The 23,007-nt window shown below is 43.4% G+C and overlaps 1 protein-coding gene across 3 annotated transcripts in view; it reads right to left on the bottom strand.

The window, feature by feature from the left end:
* The window catches only part of LOC139578197 (chemokine-like protein TAFA-5), a 111,528-nt gene that overhangs the window by 7,498 nt on the left and 81,023 nt on the right, over positions 1-23,007 (bottom strand). For all 3 annotated transcript variants that reach the window (XR_011675507.1, XR_011675508.1, XM_071405501.1), the window contains exon 3: positions 2,044-2,171. Coding sequence is in view for 1 of the 3 variants with exons in the window: in XM_071405501.1 (XP_071261602.1) it covers positions 2,044-2,171 (128 nt within the window). In the remaining 2 variants the exon portion in view is untranslated. The remainder of the gene's footprint in view (positions 1-2,043; positions 2,172-23,007) is intronic.

Genomic DNA, 23,007 nt, shown 5'->3' with positions numbered 1-23,007 from the left:
ATGCTGGACTTTCAAAGCGATCCTTGGGTTGACAGGTTTCATTATTCAGTATCTAGACTGACAGCCCACCAGCCTCCTGTCTCAGGCCGCCAACCATGGCACTGAAAGCCTGAGCATGCATGACTACCCCTCAGACTTCAAGACACTTCTGGAGGGAAATTCAGAGAATTCTACCTGATTCTTTGCGATGTAGAAGACTATCACAGGTGTTTATGATAGTCAGAAGACCACTATAGGATCTGTATGTTAGCGGGATGTGTATGTTAGCAGGATGTGTATGTTAGCTGCTATTGATAACGGAGAGAAGTACGCAACCTTAATGCAATGACAAATTTGTAAATTAGAAGCTTTTAGTTAATGCCTTATCTTTGTATGAATGCTAACAATAAGCTATTAGGTTGATGAGCTGCAGTGCATGTGCTCTGTAAACGCTTTATGGCGTAGATATAAATGAACAACCTTTCTGCCCCATTTATGAACATCAGACAACATGCCAATGATGGGGATGCAAATGAATGTAGCAGAATGACCCTATTGAAATGGAGCTCCTTGATCACCACTGAAATGGATGCCCTGACAAGAGAGCGACAGAAGTACCATTCAGGGAGTGGCATTAAGTGTGCATGAGTGAGAATTATTTAATCAACACACTTAAGCTTTGGTTTCCTTTCTGTTATCACATAAAGACACACAAAAAAACACGCTGTAACACATTGAAATAGCTATATGATACAGCCATACAAAAAGCTAATCACATCAGTCACTGACCACAGACATAGGTGACAAAGACTCATTCAATTGAGTTATCCTGAAAATGACTAGTAGACAGGTGTTATGACAGGTCTCTGGACAGGTGTTAAGACAGGCCTCTGGACAAGTGTTAAGGCAGGTCTCTGGACAAGTGTTAAGGCACGTCTCTGGACAAGTGTTAAGGCACGTCTCTGGACAAGTGTTAAGGCACGTCTCTGGACAGGTGTTAAGACAGGTCTCTGGACAAGTGTTAAGACAGGTCTCTGGACAGGTGTTAAGACAGGTCTCTGGACACGTCTTATGACAGGTCTCTGGACACGTCTTATGACAGGTCTCTGGACACGTCTTATGACAGGTCTCTGGACACGTCTTATGACAGGTCTCTGGACACGTCTTATGACAGGTCTCTGGACACGTCTTATGACAGGTCTCCGGACACGTCTTATGACAGGTCTCCGGACACGTCTTATGACAGGTCTCCGGACACGTCTTATGACAGGTCTCCGGACACGTCTTATGACAGGTCTCCGGACACGTCTTATGACAGGTCTCCGGACACGTCTTATGACAGGTCTCCGGACACGTCTTATGACAGGTCTCCGGACACGTCTTATGACAGGTCTCCGGACACGTCTTATGACAGGTCTCCGGACACGTCTTATGACAGGTCTCCGGACACGTCTTATGACAGGCCTCCGGACACGTCTTATGACAGGTTTCTGGACACGTCTTATGACAGGTCTCTGGACAAGTCTTATGACAGGTCTCTGGACACGTCTTATGATAGGTCTCTGGACACGTCTTATGACAGGTCTCTGGACACGTCTTATGACAGGTCTCTGGACACGTCTTATGACAGGTCTCTGGACATGTCTTATGACAGGTCTCTGGACACGTCTTATGACAGGTCTCTGGACACGTCTTATGACAGGTTTCCGGACACGTCTTATGACAGGTCTCCGGACACGTCTTATGACAGGTCTCTGGACACGTCTTATGACAGGTCTCCGGACACGTCTTATGACAGGTTTCTGGACACGTCTTATGACAGGTCTCAGGACAGGTCTTATGACAGGTTTCTGGACACGTCTTATGAGAGGTCTTATGAGAGGTCTCAGGACAGGTCTTATGACAGGTCTCTGGACACGTCTTATGACAGGTCTCCGGACACGTCTTATGAGAGGTCTCTGGACAGGTGTTAAGACAGGTCTCTGGACAGGTGTTATGACTACGAACTCTGGTCACTTTAACTGTGACAGATTGTGGTCACGAGGCTTGGCAGTCTTGTCTTACCGTGGTGGTCTTCACCCGGCCCCCTGGCTGTGTGCAGGTCCAGCCAGAGTGGTTTACTAAGAGGTCACAGCCCTCGTCATCCAAGCAAGGCGTCATCTCACACCACTGCCGGCTTCTCACAATGAGAGCTGTGGGGAGAGGAGAGAAAGAGGGATGGTTAACTATCGCAGAATCTATCAAACTAATGAAAAAAAAGCCTGTGGACAGACAGGGACATAGATAGAGACAGAGGGGAGAGAGAGAGAGAGAGAGAGAGAGACAAAGAGAGTGAGTGAGTAAGCAAGAGAGAGAGAGAGAGACAGAGAGGAAAGTGATAAACATTGGAGAACATGTAGGATTTGCAGCACAGGGATGGAGAGGGGACATGTTATGAAAGACCATTGATCATTGAGCTTATGAAGCAGGAACGCTCTAATGATCAGCACACTGCTGTATACCATCTGATCTCGGGTTGTTATAATTCACAGCCCACTGGAGGTAACCAACCAATGCCTGCGCTTAGATTTCACGATGGGTTGCGGCAAGGCTCTCTCGACCTTATCAAACCATACTCTTTGATGAAACAAAGTGAATGGTATGTGTGTGTGTGCGTACGTGTGCGTGTGTGTGTGCATGTGTGTGTGTGTGAGAGAGACACCTGCTCAACACTGGAGATTGCAGCCCTCCACAATACATCATTTTGGGAAAGAGTGTGTGTTCAGGTGTTATTAAACCCCATTCATGTACATTAGCACACTCAGAGGTTAAACAACACACAGCAAGGGTAACCACGACCACAAAGACTACAGGAAAATAGAAATGCCAGAATAAAACAAGACAAATGAATAATTAGATCTGTGATTATGAAACAGAACATTTTATCTCTACAAAGAGCGGTCTCCTCTTGAAGTAGACCTGTTTTTATACTTGATCATACACATGTCTATTTATAAGAAACTAGGGCATTATCCCACTTGCATTTGCATATCATGACATCCCAATTGGCCCTCAGAGAGAGAGGGGGATAGGGAGAAAGAGAGAGAGAGAGAGAGATGCATATTTAGGTCTAGGGGAAAATGATAATTGAGCAGAATATAGCTTATAACAAACAAAAACTAAAGTATGCAAATGGTGGCACATTCAGCATCAGGGATAAAATGTGTCACCTTTGCACATACATAAAGCCAAGGGCAACATTATAACATTATTGTGTTCACACAGCGAAAGGAAGAACACTCAATTACCACTACAAGCAGTACAAACAAATCAATTGTACAAACTCAATTAAGTTACAGTAGATTTAAATGGTAATATAAAGGTAAAATACATGTTTTCCTCAAACAGAGGATCTACTGTTGGTGCAACTGCCTATTCCAAATTTGTTTCAATGTTGTCATGGGAACACATGATGCCAATTTTATTTGCATTTTTTTGATAATTGTTTAAAATATATGTTCATTCAATAGGCAGATTAACAGCATTGGACAAATAACAAAAACATTGTAAGCGCATGTCCACCAATACCATCACTCATTCATATATCTTTATGTACATATTGTACATATTCTTTATCACTTTACACTTGTGTGTATAAGGTAGTAGTTGTGGAATTGTTAGGTTAGATTACTTGTTGGTTATTACTGGTTATTTTACTGCATTACTGCATTACTGCATTACTGCATTGTCGGAACTAGAAGCACAAGCATTTCGCTACACTCGCATTAACATCTGCTAACCATGTGTATGTGACAAATACAATTTGATTTGATTTGATTTGATTTCTTAAACAGGACACATGTGGACCCCAGGAAGAGTAGCTGCTGCTTTCGCAACTCCTAATGGGGATCCTAATAAAATACCAAAATACCAAAACGTAATCACAAAAAAACTAGACACGGGTGAAGAGAAAAATAATGAAAGTCATAACTTTAAGAGAAACAGATCCTTATAATTCACATTCCCGTCCACCTCAATGAAATTAAACTTTGCCAGGGATGCTGCAGGGATCCTTCTGGAAGTGAACAATTTGCATGGGGAGACATTTGAATGCCAGAGATACGGATAACAAATTTAGAGGGAGAGGCCAAACCATTTATACTATACAAAACGCATTCATGTACCCTGCACTAAATTCCTAGCGCGACCAGAGGATGGTATAGAAAATTAAATGGTGTATGGACTGCTTAACAAGGTAATACATTCTCCTTTGGTGAAATTTTATAGCGACAACCTGTTAGCCTCAATTATCAACCTGAATTTCCATTGAACAACACCATGGGACATGAGACCCTCTCAAAAATGGTCCTTAATTCAATTCTTCCATTTCCGCATACCTTTATCTAATGTGGTAGGGGGTAGTGGAAGTGATAAGTATATCCATAACACCCAATCACCACGCCGCCCGCCTTCCCGAGGTCATTCCCACCTTCAGATAACAATCAATTCAAATTATTGTTCTCCTTCATTATCCCACCATTAGCTGTGGCGGCCACTCAACTGAAACAGCTGGGGATCCAAAAGCAATCTCTGTTGTGGAATAATGATCATGAAAAGAGGAAGAAACAACCTGGATGTAATCTACCTACGTGAAGGTGTGTGTGTGAGAGTGTAGATGGAGAGGAGATGGGCGTGGATGGGGGCACAGTTCATCTTGTGGAGATAAGACAGAAATAACATTATTACATCCACCAGTGAGGCAGTATGTCTGTGAAATAGCATATCACTGAGCCGTCAACAGCTGCCGCCCCGGGTGATAAATCCTGCTTAATATGGTGTGAAGCCGGGGGTCTGCCAAGATAGGGGCTGGGGCTGCTAATCTGGCCCAAGGACAGGACAGGGAATACAGAGAGAACACACCTCCTTCTTTCTGTATACCTGTATATAAACTGCCTCTATACAGTACCACAGTACAGAAACCGTAAACGTAACATATTCATTTTGCAGCCTTTTCTGTAGGCAGCGATGGGCAGTATTTCTGTTAAATGTATTTTAAATATGTATTTCAAGTAACGTTATGTATTTTCTAACAAGATACTCTCGAGAGCTGTATTTTCTATTTTAAAATACTTTTCTATACCATTTCTTATAGAGCTTCACAATTATGTGGCCCACTTTCACCCTGCATTGGTATGTATCAGAAGTCTGATGGCACTATGATTCACATCAGCACCATCATGCCGGAAACTCTAGACCCACTCCAATTCGCATACCTCCCAAACAAATTCACAGATGACACAATCTCAATCACACTCCACACTGCCCTTTCCCACCTGGACAAAAGGAACACCTATGTGAGAATGCTGTTCATTGACTACAGCTCAGCGTTTAACACCATAGACCCCATAAAGCTCATCACTAAGCTAAGGACCCTGGGACTAAACACCTTCCTTTGCAACTGGGGTAAGGGTAAGTAACAACACATCTGCCATGCTGATCCTCAACACTGTGGCCTCTCAGGGGTGCGTGCTTAGTCCCATCCTGTACTCCCTGTTCACCCACGACTGAGTGGCCAAGCATGACTCCAACACCATTATTAAGTTTGCTGATGACACAACGGTAGTAGGCCTGATCACCGACAACGATGAGACAGCCTATAGGGAGGATGTCAGAGACCTGGCAGTGTGGTGCCAGGACAACAACCTCTCCCTCAATGTGAGCAAGACAAAGGAGCTGATCGTGGACTACAGGAAAAGGTGGGACAAACAGGTCCCCAATTAACATCGAAGGGGCTGTAGTAGAGCGGGTCGAGAGGTTCAAGTTCCTTGGTGTCCACATCAACAACGAACTATCATGGTACAAACACACCAACACAGTCATGAAGATGGCACGACAACACCTTTTCCCCCTCAGTAGACTGAAAAGATTTGGCATGGGTCCTAAGATCCTCAAAAGGTTCTACAGCTGCACCATCGAGAGCATCCTGACTGGTTGCATCACTGCCTGGTATGGAAACTACTCGGCCTCCGACCGCAAAGCACTATAGAGGGTAGTGCGTATGGCCCAGTACATCCCTGGGGCCAAGCTTCCTGACATCCAGGACCTATATACTAGGCGGTGTCAGAGGAAAGCCCCCAAAAATTGTCAAAGACTCCAGTCACCCAAGTCATAGACTGTTCTCTCTGCTAAAGCATGGCAAGCGGTACCGGAGTGCCGAGTCTAGGACCAAAAGGCTCCTTAACAGCTTATATCCCCAAGTCATAAGACTGCTGAACAATTGATCAAATAGCCACCCGGACTATTTACATTGACCCTCCTCCTTTGTTTTTACACTCCGGCTACTCGCTGTTTATTATCTGTGCATATTTACTTTACAAATGACCTCGACTAACATGTACCCCCGCACATTGACTCGGTGCCGATACCCCCTGTATATAGCCTCGTTATTGTTATGTAATTTTCTTGTGTTACTTTTGGATTTTTGGACTACATATTTTTTTCACTTTAGTTTATTTAGTAAATATTTTCTTGACTCTATTACATGAACTGCATTGTTGGTTAAGGGCTTGTAAGTAAGCACGTCACGGTAAGGTCTGTAGTATTCGGCGCATGTGACAAATAACATTTGATTTGATTTGAAGTGTCTGTTAAATGACAAAATGTAAATGGTAAAACATACACGTAAAACATGCCGAGTATTATTCTAATGAGCTCCGTCCCCCAAAACAAGGCCAATAGTAATACCTAGTGTGCTTTGCAGTTGTTCGTTTTTACATTTAAATAAAAATGTTGGTAATTTAGCAGATGCTCGTATGCAGAGCGAATTACAGGCAGTGCATTCAACTGAGGTAGATCAAAAATAATTAAAAAGTAAGCAAAAAGTTATTTAACCATTACTGAGAATGTTGTTGTTGCTAAGGAGGTTACTTGCTAATATATTTTTGTATTTTAATTAAATACAATACTTTGCAAATGTATGTCGTAATTTATTTTGATATGTTGTTCTTTAGGGTATTTTCAACAAACAAAAAAAATTTGAAATTGTATTTTTGCCCATCCCTGATTGTAGGACAGTGAATACTCCTCCACATTGAGACTGTACCCAGATGTCAGTGAGTGTAACGGTTTTCTTCGGTGGAAGAAGGAGAGGACCAAAGCACAGCGTGATTAGTGTTCATCATGTTTAATAAAAGACAATAAACTGAACACTTCCAAAATACAAAACAACAAACGTGAAAACCGAAACAGTTCTATCTGGTGCAGACACACAAAGACTGAAGACAACCACCCACAAAACCCAACACAAAACATGCTACCTAAATATGGTTCCCAATCAGAGACAACACAAAACACCTGCCTCTGATTGAGAACCATATCAGGCCAAACACAGAAATAGGAAAACATAGAAATACAAACATAGACTGCCCACCCCAACTCACGCCCTGACCATACTAAATAAAGACAAAACAAAGGAAATAAAGGTCAGAACGTGACAGTGAGTTGTTTGTGAGTTTTGTAAATACTGCTGTGCATCTTGTTCCAGTCCCAGTCTTCAGGTCTTAATGGGAGTACCTGCAGAGTTGCAAACCATCTGCATACCCAGACCCCTTAGAGTTAAAGCCTGCCAGTTGCCCCTCATGCATTAGCATTAGCATTAACCACCAAACTCTGTAATGACAGATGCTTTTAGGGCAGCTAATTTACTGGGTCTTGTTTTCATAGTGTAGCCTCCGATGCTAAGACACTCAAATCATGTCAGACGCTGGGCTCATTGAGGCTCCATTGAAGAAGCACATCCCATTCAAGAGGGATAGCTACCAAATTCTCAATAGACAAAAACATTCCAGGAGTCACCACTCACTTTTTATATGGAAACAGTGATAGCCTATCTTGATCACAATGTTCTGCTTTGCTAAACTGTGGGTAGGCCTAACTGCTCAAGCCTTTAAGAGGTTAAAGGTTTGTCGAATTGTGTTCTGCTTTGATGCAATAAGTAGTTTCTGAGGAGTGCAGTCTGGAAAGCACAAGAGACATCCATGCTTTCTATGTCTATGCTGCATACAGTAATTCACCTAATTAACAATGTTCTCTATTCATCAGCTCACTGGTGCGAGTCACTTCTCTTTCTCACCAAATCACAGGCGTTACTATGCAGTGCTGTGTTCATGATAAGAAAAAAGCCCTTCTCCATAATTACTCATACATGGCCCCTATTTTAATGATAATATTCTGCTCGTTTGGGGGGCTTGATGAGGGTCTACAAAACGAGGTGTCAACATGGCAGAGGTGAAAAGGTAGAAATGGTTTTGAAGCTACTGAGGGTTCTGTTGAAAGTTTGAGTTTCTAGTCAAGCTGAGCATCTATGACATACCAACAATGTTCTATGGATGTTCTGGTACTTCTACGATGGTCCAGGTCAGTAGACAACACCCACATTTGTGATGGAGATGACAGGCTGCATCTCTGCACCAACACTCATCTCCCCCATCTTTCCTACTGTACTGAGCAGGGTCTCATGTCCAAAATGTAAAATGGATAACTTGATATCACCTAAATAATAATAATAATTATATCAATCTATTTTTTTCCCTTCTTTTAATACAGTTAGGCTGATAGCACATTGTTTATGAGAGGTATCAGAATATTAATGCTGTCATTTCAGTCCTCTGCAATATTCTTTTCAAATGGTAGTTCAATCAGTAAGGTTTGTCTGAATGGCTAGCTCGCTTTTGACTTCATTCAGTAAGCAAAATATAATTCTCATTGCTTCCTCTCTATGGGCATAGTGGAATGTATTTGTTAGTTTTACAAACGTTATCACCTTCAGCATAGCGTCACGACTCTCCTCCTCTTTTACTATTAGCCACGTGCGGAATGTCGTTCACCTATTATCTTCTAGCCTATGAGCACAGCACACTAGTACAACTCCACCACGCTAGCTGAGGCACCAATGGGCACAGCACACTAGTACAACTCCACCACGCTGCTGAGGTACCAATGAGCACAGCACACTAGTACAACTCCACCACGCTGCTGAGGCACCAATGGGCACAGCACACTAGTACAACTCCACCACGCTGCTGAGGCACCTATGAGCACAGCACACTAGTACAACTCCACCACGCTGCTGAGGCACCTATGAGCACAGCACACTAGTACAACTCCACCACGCTGCTGAGGCACCAATGGGCACAGCACACTAGTACAACTCCACCACGCTGCTGAGGCACCAATGGGCACAGCACACTAGTACAACTCCACCACGCTAGCTGAGGCACCAATGGGCACAGCACACTAGTACAACTCCACCACGCTAGCTGAGGCACCAATGGGCACAGCACACTAGTACAACTCCACCACTCTAGCTGAGGCACCAATGAGCACAGCACACTAGTACAACTCCACCACGCTAGCTGAGGCACCAATGAGCACAGCACACTAGTACAACTCCACCACGCTAGCTGAGGCACCAATGAGCACAGCACACTAGTACAACTCCACCACGCTAGCTGAGGCACCAATGAGCACAGCACACTAGTACAACTCCACCACTCTAGCTGAGGCACCAATGGGCACAGCACACTAGTACAACTCCACCACGCTAGCTGAGGCACCAATGGGCACAGCACACTAGTACAACTCCACCACTCTAGCTGAGGCACCAATGAGCACAGCACACTAGTACAACTCCACCACGCTAGCTGAGGCACCAATGAGCACAGCACACTAGTACAACTCCACCACGCTAGCTGAGGCACCAATGAGCACAGCACACTAGTACAACTCCACCACTCTAGCTGAGGCACCAATGGGCACAGCACACTAGTACAACTCCACCACTCTAGCTGAGGCACCAATGGGCACAGCACACTAGTACAACTCCACCACGCTAGCTGAGGCACCAATGAGCACAGCACACTAGTACAACTCCACCACTCTAGCTGAGGCACCAATGGGCACAGCACACTAGTACAACACCACGCTGCTGAGGCACCAATGGGCACAGCACACTAGTACAACACCACGCTGCTGAGGCACCAATGGGCACAGCACACTAGTACAACACCACGCTAGCTGAGGCACCAATGGGCACAGCACACTAGTACAACTCCACCACACTAGCTGAGGCACCAATGGGCATAAATCTTGTGATGTATTTATATGTCAAAATACACCTAGATTCTTTCACTTGCGTGTTACGTCAACACTTTACTGACAAACCTCCACCTCCCCACCACCACCTGCTGCAGGCCCGTCATTGGCCAACTGAATTAAAGCAGGGAAGCGAGGCTTTCAGCCAGGACTGTCGTGAAGCGATTTGGCCGAACAGAAGTTGATTTATAAGCGAATTACCTTGATATGCCTTGATAAAACAATTCAATTATATTGAAAGTCCTCTAAGCAGGAGAATTGAACTTACGTTGGATAAATGGGAGCAAGCTTTAATGAAACAAACAAACAGACTCCCACCCTCTATTAACTGTCATGGCTACAGAGCCACACACTAAGACTCCCTCTCTAATGAGACATACGCTGTCTCTGCCGCTCGGAGAGCCTGTCACTCGGCGGGGACGCAGACTATGGAGGAACACAGCTGTTCCCAGTGCAGCCTTTTGTAAATCGATACATCAAAGCGCTGTACTCAGCCTGAACCCAGAACTGCCAGCCAAATGCCCACAAACAAAAAGGCATGTGACGAATCCAGTCGGAGGAACCTGCATGCACAGTAAGCAGAGCCACCTCATATTGCCTTAGCTTACCTGACTTGACTATAATTGGGAAATGGGGAATGTACAGAATTTCTCTTTGAAAATATACTGGTATAAAACCTATAATATGTGTGGTCATTGTTATTCAAAGGTGTAATTAGAAGTGTCAGGGGTAGAATGTTAAAAAAAAATTAGTGAAAGAGAACACAATCCCTGTAAGATTTAATCACAGCTCCAATGAATAAAGGCTGTTTTGTCTTGTAATTTTTTTGCAGAGTGTATTAAACTCGGCAGGATAGAGGACATTTTTCTTTGTGTGCTCTTGTGGAGACATTGTTTCTTAATCTAATTCCCTGGGAATGTCTGGAGCTACATCTCTATCCTCAATCATCCCAGGACACCTTCCCTAAGTGCGTGCGCCACACGCTTCCCTTGATAACGCTTTCATTCATTCAGCCGCCTGTCTTTGCTGGTCCTCGGAACAGCTTTCATCGGAAGCCTTGCAGCTCGATCTTAGACCGCAAGCTTTCATGGTATCGCTGCTTATGGACATGCTTTATGGATACTAGAAGCACAAGGATCTCAATCGGATCCTTGCTGTGCAGCATGATGCGCTATCCAACTTCAAGCTCTGTCTGAAGAGCAACGAGAGAAGGCATCGGATCTCCCTCATATTGAAGGCACCTGGAGTATGTAGCAACTGTGGTGGGCAGGTAACTAAGACAACAAGTCTACTATACATAGGCTACCAATATAGAGAAAAAGGATTCACAAAGAACAGCTTGGCACAAATGACATCTTGCTATTAAAAAGAGGTTCATGTGAAAAAAGACCATTCATTGCACAGTGGAGTTGCACTAAAGGTGGAGTGTGACAGTTGAATCACACCCTTGACTCGGAACAGCCCCTCTTTTCTCCAAACGGTTAATGCCCCACCACATTCCCCTGAATTCATCTTGAATTCTGCAGGTCCCTATTAGGCCTGAGCGATGGCCCGGTCCCAGCTGTGTTCAGCCAGCATTCTGCAGACAGAGAGGGGGAAGTAGTCTCTGGAGCCTTGGCGGTCTTGACCCAGTTAAGGTAGGCGCTGACTGATGACCGATGCAGAGACCTGCCGACAGGATTTATTGAGACGATAAATGAGAGGGGCTTCGCGTTGCGGTGGACAAGAGATTATTTATATATTTTGATAAAGACTTTTGGTAAGCGCTACACAGCCTTGCGTTGCTGTCTTTAGTTTCTGTTCCTTTGCATGGAAAGCAAAGGCCTACCCCTGTGGGCATTCCTCAGAGACATGGACACACGGACACAAACTAAAAGAAGCACCAAACTCGTCTTGATTTAAAAAAAAATATATTTATAATAATAATTGTATTGAGTTAAGAACAAATTTACAATGACGGCCTACACCGGCCAAACCCGGACGACGCTGGACCAATTGTGCGCCGCCCTCTGGGACTCAATCACAGACGGTTGTGATACAGCCTGGATTCAAAACAGGGTGTCTGTAGTGACATCTCAAGCACTGAGATGCAGTGCCTTAGACCGCTGCGCCACTCGGGAGCCCCACTGCAACAAGCTGGGAGAGCTTTGGTCATTGCAACTTCACAGGTCCCCTTCGTTTATAGTCCCCAGAAAAGTCCTGTTCAAAGATTTCCACTGAAAATGCAGTTAAAAACGAATTGAGAACAACACTATGGCAGCAAGTGCTATAAAACATCATATGCTATTTGTGTAATAGTTTAGTTGATAAAAATCCAGAGTAGATGAGCAATTTACAAATATGTCAGTAGCATGACATAAACTATCTCAGGTAACCACCAGTTACACTGTAGAGTTCATAGCTCAGATAGTCAGAGAGCCAACATCTGTGAGCACCGTCTGCCCGGGTGTTGTACTTGACATTTTAAACAAATCAGCTTGAATCAATAGCAAAGGTTACGACAGCAACACTCCGGGCCTCAGCGATGCTAAATGGAGTCAGTCTGCTTAATGCTGAACCCTCTCCCTCCCCTAAACGCTTGACCGTCTCTGAGCCGGTTCCCTTCCACGATCGATTGGAAATGACGTAAGCCACTCCAAAAAGACTGGAAGCCTTAAAATACATTTTGAGGTCTTCATTTAGGATTGTTGTGTTGTAAATGCGGAGGACGGATATTAACTGTGGATTTCAGAGGCTTAGAGGTGTTCTGTCCAAGCTAATAGTTGCATAATGTCATGGGCAAAATGTATCAGAAAGTTTAACGGTCAAATTTGAAAAAGACATCAGTTATTCTAGGTACGAGTTCCAGGGAGTTCCTAATTTAAATGATGGAAAGGAAGTACCAATAACAGTTAGCGATTGGTATTTTACAACACACATGGCTCCCACTACAGAGCCACTCTCTCAGAGATGTTATAGGTCTATCATGATATTCACCAAATGGTAAACAACTAATCAATAGTTCATTTGTCACTGGAGTCACAAGGAAGCAAGTTAGGGGAATTCCAGCTTTTTCCATAACCAAAATGAGACAATCAATTTCCACTTTAGTGAGACTATCAAGGGAAAGGGGCTACAACTCAAATGAAGGGTGATTGCTCCAAATACCAAAACAACTCTCTTTTTCAGTAATCTTTGTACTACTCTGAGAGGGTAAAAGTCTTCCTAGGCCCCGTTGGCATTTGGGTCTAAATGGATAGCACAGTGCCCCCTGTCACAGCCTGAGGCTGACTGGAAGTGGCAGGTGTATTATTCTTCTGGTTGCTGGTTCCCTGGACAAATTCTAAGATATTTGAAAGGCTCTGCAGTCACTATAGTGCCCTCGAACAAATATCTCTGTTCAGCATTGCAACACTTCAAGTCTCCAGGACTCGCCAAATTTGAGTTGCACCGATACAAAATGTTATTTAAAAAAAGAATATTATGTGCAGTTAATTACATTGATCTCAAGACTGTTTCTTCCTAGATTCCTAGAGAGTTTTTCCTAGCCACCGTGCTTCTACACCTGCATTGCTTGCTGTTTGGGGTTTTAGGCTGGGTTTCTGTACAGCACTTTGTGACATCAGCTGATGTAAGAAGGGCTTTATAAATAAATTTGATTGATTGATTGATTGGTTGTTGACAAAGCACGTACTGAGTCAAGAGTCCAGATGTGTATTAATTCTGAACTAGCTTGCTTTCCATGTCTCCTATCAGCAATTGGCCAATTTATAACTTTGATCTTAGACATCATAAGATGAAACATCTACCCTAAATGCAGTCTAAATTATGTAGTATCACAATTACCATGGCTAAATGTGAAAAATCATTGACCCCCACAAATGTTCTCAAATGACCCACATTTATCTGAGAGAGTTGTGTGGCTGCACTTGACCCTAAGCTGCAGACAGCTGCATGAATAAGCCCTCTTGCCTCTTCTAGGAAATTGCTTCCCAGCAAGTCACAAACATAGAGTTCATCAATATTAATAGAGGTGTCCATGCAAATGAGCTCCATTCAAATTGATGGTGGTTGTAGTGTTTCCAGGTGACAAGAGTTGAATGTGAGTTTGTGTGTGTTTGTGTCTCTGACAGGTTTCGAACCCAGGTCTTCTGTGCACCAGAGGACTGAGCTAAAGCCTAGGTATTACAAGTCATCTGGTGTTTAAGCAAAGTTACTCATCACACAAGTGTAGCTCTTATACAACCATTAATACGTACACGTATAAGTTCAAATCAAACTTATCCAGAAAGAAGAAATGTGCTTTCTTGACAAATGTATTCATTGATTCAAATTTGAGGCACAAGAAAAGCTATATGTTGTTGTGTGAAATTACAACCCACAAATAAAGTGAATAAATGAAAAAAATCTATTACATTACCGTTGGTTATTAAGGTGACCAAAACGTGTATTACATCATAAGAGATGTGGGATTCCAGTCATCTAGGCAGAGATCCTTACTATTTACACTTCATTGGCATCAATCACTTGCAACACTGATTAAATTATTTAACAAAAGCCATTTTGGATGATTGATTTGTATTTATGGCATTTGTAATGCCAGTTACTCATGCAAAGAAGCTAAACTCATCCATGTTATGACAATAGCATAAAGAGAACGTTTTGTCATCGGTTTACAGCTCTTAGCTTGTATTGAGTGGATCCTTTGAGAGTCTCTCTGGGAAAGGGTGTCACGGGGGAAACTAATCTGCCATGGTGATACAGTACATATTAATTCACGCACCATTCATCCTCTTTCATTGTAGATATCATCTTATAATCATTTGCCCTTTTTCCATCCTTCACTTGTTTGTCTCAGCCGTATAGGCTTGTTGCTGAGGTCATAAAAATGATTTTGAGGCCCCCCTCCACTCCCTATATCCCATGAACACCCTCTTATGAAAATTGCCTGGAGTGACAGAGTGGAAGAATGTGCGTTTTTTTATGTTGTCTCTTTTTTATGTGGCCCCAGACCAAATGGATGTTGTGTGGGATAATGATGTAGGTCCTCATGCGTTAAGGGGACTTGTGAGAGCACATCATGTTTTACTGCTGCAACAGCGAACATTCCCAAGGACAAAGGTCTGGCCTGGTCACCTATATTTTCCAATGTATTTTGAGACATAATTTGGCAATAACAATAGAGCATAATTGTAGGCAGTAAAGAGTATCACACACATGACTAGTACCTCACTGGATTTGCCATTCAAATCCCCCTATGAAAGAGAAAGTATAGGCAACAACTTCCCAGTATGCGCAGCTGGTTGAAACAGTCAAGTTGGTTGACTTCTCAGCCAGGTTTGCCATCAGAACTGTATGGATCATGCCAAGGGACTGCCCGTGTCTCAATCAAGTGTAAACTGCCTTCATGGGACACACTGCTGTGCAAACGAAACACACTCCTGAAATATATGTCTTCAATGCTGGTTTTCAATCAATTGGTTAATTTGTTGAGAAAGTAAGGAACTCAAAGCCGTTCCCGCCCCAGGAACATCCCTAAACACAAAATAAATTCAAATCTGTCTATTACATTACAATAACATAAAAAATAATGAAAAGCGAATCAAAAGGCAGGTCATGATATGAGAAAAGGGACTATTTGTGTTACAGCAAAATGATTTAGTGCCTTCTAAATTAGTCCCTTGGCTGTACACAACGCTTTCTCAGAAAAAGAAGCATCTCTGTGATGTTTTTGTGTCCTTCAAAATGCTAATGTCCTAATGAACAACATCGTTCCTTATTCCAAATGACTAGAAACTGTAGGGAGTCGCATCATATCGTCTAAACACCGTCACATGAAAGGACCAAGACCATAGCTTCATTCCAATAGACAGATTACGATCCTCAAATTCAGCCTTTTATCTTAGTCCCCCGAGAATTCATTACAACATGCTTGTCTCCATGGCACATTTTAAGCACTTCTAAAAGATGTGTGTGTGTGTAAATCTCTTCCAATGCACTAGCATGTGTAGTGTTGAAATGCATACTGAAAATTGTGTTCTATTATCTGACAATTACTGCAATGGTATACATGCCTCGATTGACTGTATCATGTTCGATTTCCTCAAACAACAACTGCAGTTTTAACAATAACTTTAATACTTTTCGAAGACTGCCTTGTCTCATGCTGCGTCAATCAAAGATGTGGTTAGCTTACGTTTGGAAAGAGCCTGAAGGATTGCGTAAATGCTAAAGGTCTTCTATACTAAAAAAGAGGAGCTATCATACTTTAACCTCTACAGGACCCCCCGTAATTGAGACAATTAGTCTGTAAATAAAATATGGTGAGGATTCTTATAAACAGATGTTGTGGTACAATACTTTTTGGGGCGTCTACGCTCATCGCTCAAGGGGTGCATTAGTGAAGGATGTGAGGGAAATACTGTATTACTAGAGACCACGGCCATTATAAAAAAGAGGAAAGTTGAGAGAATAAAATTGTTAGACAATGGGTAGACAATGTGTTGCCAAGTCTACAGAATAATGCATCGCAACCCTCACCATCGCAACCCTCACCATAACTAATTAACTGCAGCCAAGCATCGGCGGTAGCAGAACATTTTATTAATGTTACATATCAATTGTTCTGAACCCACCTGAACACCTGCAAACACTTTATCATTGTGTACTCTGATTTATTGTTGCTTTGTGTAAATACACATGAAGCATCATCCATGTAAGTAACTCAATTTATTCAAAGAGGAAACCATTTAGTAATCACGTTATTCATCAATACGGTAGGTTCTTCCAGAAAGAAGGTTGCTTGCATGTCCCTTGAGGAAAAAAGGGACAACTACATTCAACGGGGCTGGGGATAGAAGGGGAGGAGCAAAAGGATGAGTTAATGAGTGAAGTAGTCTGAAAACGTCAGGAGAGAACGTTTAATGAGGCAATAAGGTCCGAGGTGGTGTGGTATATGGCCAATATATACCACAGCAAAGGGCTGTTCTTAACCACGACGCAACGCAGAGTGCTCGATACAGCCCTTAGCCGTGGTATATTGGCCATATACCACAAACCCCCCCGAGGTGCCTTATTATTATTATCAACTGGTTACCAACGTAATAAAGGCGCCGGAGGAGATGGCTGCCGTTTTACGATTTCCTAACCAATTGTGCTATTGTGTGTGTTTTTTCGCATTATTTGTACCTTATTTTGTGCATAATGTTTCTGCCACCACTGTATCTTATGACCGAAAATAGCTTCTAGATATCAGGACAGCGATTACTCACCCATACTGGAGGAATACTTTCTCTTTAATGAGTTGGACGGGAAGGATTTACTACGCTCATCCAGGCGGCGCTCCAACTGGCCGGTGACTTTAATGCAGGGAAACTTAAATCCGTTTTACCTAATTTCTACCAGCATGTTAAATGTGCAACTAGAGGGGGAAAAAAACTCTAGACTACCTTTACTCCACACACAGAGTACAAAGCTCTCCCTCACCCTCCATTCGGCAAATCTGACCATAATTCTATCCTCCTGATTCCTGCTTACAAGCCAAAACTAAAGTAGGAAGCACCAGTGACTGGGTCAATAAAAAAAGTGGTCAGATGAAGCAGATGCTAAGCTACAGGACTGTTTTGCTAGCACAGACTGGAATATGTTCCACGGTTCTTCTGATGGCATTGAGTACACCACATCAGACACTGGCTTCATCAATAAGTGCATCGATGACGTCATCCCCAGTGACCGTACGTACATACCCCAACCAGAAGCCATGGATTACAGGCAACATCCGCACTGAGCTAAAGGGTAGAGCTGATGCTTTCAAGGAGCAGGACTCTAACCCGGAAGCTTATAAGAAGTTCCGCTCTACCCTCTGATGAACCATCAAACAGACAAATTGTAAATACAGGACTAAGATTGAATCGTACTACACCGGCTCCGACGCTCGTCGAATGGGGCAGGGCTTTCAAACTATTACAGACTACAAAGGGAAGCACAGCCGCAAGCTTCCCAGTGACACGAGCCCACCAGACGAGCTAAATTACTTCTATGCTCGCTTCGAGGCAAGTAACACTGAAACATGCATGAGAGCATCAGCTGTTCCGGACGACTGTGTGATCACGCACTCCGTAGCCAATGTGAGTAAGACCATTAAACAGGTCAACATTCACAAAGCAGCAGGACCAGACGGATTACCAGGGCGGATTACCAGGGCGGGAGATGCACTTGTCATCTCCCGTCTGGATTACTGCAACTCGCTGTTGGCTGGGCTCCCTGCCTGTGCCATTAAACCCCTACAACTCATCCAGAACGCCGCAGCCCGTCTGGTGTTCAACCTTCCCAAGTTCTCTCACGTCACCCCGCTCCTCCGCTCTCTCCACTGGCTTCCAGTTGAAGCTCGCATCCGCTACAAGACCATGGTGCTTGCCTACGGAGCTGTGAGGGGAACGGCACCTCCGTACCTTCAGGCTCTGATCAGGCCCTACACCCAAACAAGGGCACTGCGTTCATCCACCTCTGGCCTGCTCGCCTCCCTACCTCTGAGGAAGTACAGTTCCCGCTCAGCCCAGTCAAAACTGTTCGCTGCTCTGGCACCCCAATGGTGGAACAAACTCCCTCACGACGCCAGGTCAGCGGAGTCAATCACCACCTTCCGGAGACACCTGAAACCCCACCTCTTTAAGGAATACCTAGGATAGGATAAAGTAATCCTCCTAACCCCCCCCTCCCCCTTAAAAGAGTTAGATGCACTATTGTAAAGTGGTTGTTCCACTGGATATCATAAGGTGAATGCACCAATTTGTAAGTCGCTCTGGATAAGAGCGTCTGCTAAATGACTTAAATGTAAATGTAAATGTGTACTGGGACTAAACACCTCCCTCTGCAACTGGATCCTGGACTCCCTGACGGGCTGCCACAAGGTGGTTAGGGTAGGTAACAACACATCTGCTGATCCTCAACACGGGATCTCAGGGGTACGTGCTCAGTCCGCTCCTGTACTCCCTGTTCACTCACGACTGCATGGCCAGGCACAACTCCAACACCATCATCAAGTTTGCCAATGAAACAACAGTGGTAGGCCTGATCACCGACAAGAATGAGACAGCCTATAGGGAGGAGGTCAGAGACCTGGCCGTGTGGTGACAGGCCAACAACCTCTCCCTCAACGTGATCAAGACAAAGGAGATGATTGTGGACTAAAGGAAAAGGAGGACCGGGCACGCCCCCCATTCTCATCGACGGGGCTGTAGGGGAGCAGGTTGAGAGCTTTAATTTCCTTGGTGTCCACATCACCAACAAACTATCATGGTCCAAACACACTAAGACAGTCATGAAGATGGCACAACAAAGCCTATTCCCTCTCAGTAGACTGAAAAGATTTGGCATGGGTCCTCAGATTCTCAAAAGGTTCTACAGCTGCACCATCGAGAGCATCCTGACTGGTTGCATCACTGCCTGGTATGGAAACTACTCGGCCGCAAAGCACTATAGAGGGTAGTGCGTATGGCCCAGTACATCACTGGGGCCAAGCTTCCTGCCATCCAGGACCTCTATACCAGGCAATGTCAGAGGAAGGGTCTAAAAATTGTCAAAGACTCCAGTCACCATAGTCATAGACTGTTCTCTCTGCTATCGCACTGCAAGCGGTACCGGAGTGCAAAGTCAAGGCCCAAAAGGCTTCTTAACTGCTTCTACCCCCAAGCCATATCTCCTGAACAGCTAATCAAAGGTCTACCCAGACCCCTCTTTTATGCTGCTTCTACTCTCTGTATATTGTCTATGCATAGTCACTTTAACTCTACCTAGATTTACATATTACCTGAATTACCTCGACTAACCGGTGCCCACGCACATTGACTCTGTACAGGTACCTCCTGTATATAGCCTCGCTATTGTTATTTTACTGCTGCTTTTTAATTAGTTGTTACTTTTATTTTAAATGTGTTACTTATCTATTTGTTTGGTTAAGGGCCTGTAAGTAAACATTTCACTGTAATGCCTACACATGTTGTATTCGGCATATCATTTTGTCATACCCATTGTATACGGACTGATATACCACGGCTGTCAGCCAATCAGCATTCAGGGCTCAAACCACCCGGTTTATATGAATGAATACACTGATGTAGCACATTGGTGAGAATCATTTGAAGGCAAGCTACAAATTGACCTATGCTTGTTTAACTGTCCTTCTGTCTATGGTTCAAATAGTTCCTGATCTTCTCGATGCAGATGTTTACAGGGATAATATCTGTAGCTATCATTAAACATGCAGAGTGTATTATAACGATCAGGCAGAACTTGATGTGCTCCTGCAGGTGACCGCTGGATTGCTTAAAGCTGTAATCAGGAGTTGAAACAATAACAAAGACTCCCCGCCACTGTTTTGCTAAAAAGGGATGGGGCTGGAGAAATGTAACCACTCTCAAATTCATAGATGGAGCTATGGATGCAAGGACTGACCATCCATGATATCAAAATTCTAGTTTTAAACATGTTTAGAGGTTATGCAGTACTTGTTAACCTTTATTTTGTTTACAAACATTGTAGTAACACAAGCCTATATTTACAGTTGACTAAGCTCATGAGGATTTCTAAGTTATATTCTTCACGAATCAATGGGTACGTACATATCATTAATTTATATGTCCAAAAATTGATGTAGCTACTAACAGGAGATTACAAGAATAAACTACTAGACATTGTTATGGTGTCCAGCCGGCTCCATACTAGACAGTTGAAATGGTCATTGTCTGCCGTTCACTACTCCCGCACCAATGAAGTACAATGAAATCAAAATAGGAAAAAGATAAATGGAAAAATGACATATTACAATTGAAATAAAATGATTTGACTGGAAATGTAGCCTAAATCAATTACAATAATTGAGTTAACATGTTTAATTGCAGACAATGACACCTACATGCAAGTTATTGAAGACCAACTTTTAATTAATTACCACATTGTAAATGAAAGTGATATGGATTGCAGCAACATGTGTGATAGGCAATTTAAATATAATAATAAAATGAAGTACTTTGCATCTGTTCGGAAGCCGCACATAGCCAGTCACAATTCCATATGGCCATAGACTTCAATGGTAAAAATGATGGTCATAACATGTCTACAACCGTTCAAAGATGGAATCCACAGTAGGGACTGACCGCCCCACCACCATTGTTATTGTTTTTGTAGCAGAGCTGAGGAGCGTTGTGCAGCATGTTAAAAACATTGCAGTACATATTGTGCTCTTCTAGCGCGCATGTGAAGATGTCAGAGGGGAAAACTGTGTTGGTTGTTTGCAGTAACATCTTTGTTGTTGTAATATCGCAAACCAATGTGGCTGTTTCACCATTAATGATTCCAGCTTTAAGATAACGACTTCCAAAGAATAAGAAATGACTCTCCCTATCACATTCCAATTCAGACATTGTTTCTTCAGCAAAGTACACTATGCCACTGTAGGCCTACTGGCCTAATAACTGTATACCTGTAAGAAATGTAAAGGTTTATATTGAGTTTTATCCCGTTGTTCTATTAATAAACAATGGACCAAAAACACAAATTCTTATTTACAATGACGGCCTACACCGGCCAAACCCGGATGAGGCTGGGCATATTGTGGCCACCCTATGGGACTCCCAATTACGTCCGGTTGTGAAACAGCCTAGATTCGAACCAGGGTATCTGTAGTGACACCTCTAGCACTGAGAGACAGTGCCTTAGACTGCTGCGCCACTCGGTTATGTGATTTGATAAAAATTACAACACAATCCAAATGTATATAGTTTCAAATGTAAAATGTGTAGCCTATAGTTCAGGAATATTTCATTTTCCACTCTTGTTAAGAAATGGCCATATTTTAATAAGAGTAAAATCCTTAAAAGGTCCAGTGCAGTGAAAAATTTGATTTTTCTGTGTTGTATACAGTGGGGAGAACAAGTATTTAATACACTGCCGATTTTGCAGGTTTTCCTACTTACAAAGCATGTAGAGGTCTGTCATTTTTATCATAGGTACACTTCAACTGTGAGAGACGCAATCTAAAACAAAAATCCAGAAAATCACATTGTATGATTTTTAAGTAATTAATTTGCATTTTATTGCATGACATAAGTATTTGATCACCTACCAACCAGTAAGAATTCCGGCTCTCATAGACCTGTTAGTTTTTCTTTAAGAAGCTCTCCTGTTCTCCACTCATTACCTGTATTAACTGCACCTGTTTGAACTTGTTACCTGTATAAAAGACACCTGTCCACACACTCAATCAAACAGACTCCAACCTCTCCACAATGGCCAAGACCAGAGAGCTGTGTAAGGACATCAGGGATAAAATTGTAGACCTGCACAAGGCTGGGATGGAATAGGCAAGCAGCTTGGTGAGAAGGCAACAACTGTTGGCGCAAATATTCGAAAATGGAAGAAGTTCAAGATCACGGTCAATCACCCTCGGTCTGGGGCTCCATGCAAGATCTCACCTCATGGGGCATCAATGATAATGAGGAAGGTGAGGGATCAGCCCAGAACTACACGGCAGGACCTGGTCAATGACCTGAAGAGAGCTGGGACCACAGTCTCAAAGAAAACCATTAGTAACACACTACGCCGTCATGGATTAAGATCCTGCAGCGCTCGCAAGGTCCCCCTGCTCAAGCCAGCGCATGTCCAGGCCCATCTGAAGTTTGCCAATGACCATCTGGATGATCCAGAGGAGGAATGGGAGAAGGTCATGTGGTCTGATGAGACAAAAATAGAGCTTTTTGGTCTAAACTCCACTCGCCGTGTTTGGAGGAAGAAGAAGGATGAGTACAACCCCAAGAACACCATCCCAACCGTGAAGCATGGAGGTGGAAACATCATTCTTTTGGGATGCTTTTCTGCAAAGGGGACAGGACGACTGCACTGTATTGAGAGGAGGATGGATGG

This window comes from Salvelinus alpinus, chromosome 6 (genome assembly GCF_045679555.1).
Source record: "Salvelinus alpinus chromosome 6, SLU_Salpinus.1, whole genome shotgun sequence".
NCBI lineage: Eukaryota > Metazoa > Chordata > Actinopteri > Salmoniformes > Salmonidae > Salvelinus > Salvelinus alpinus.
Note: the sequence above shows the minus strand (reverse complement) of the source record. Positions and strands in the feature narration are given on the sequence as shown.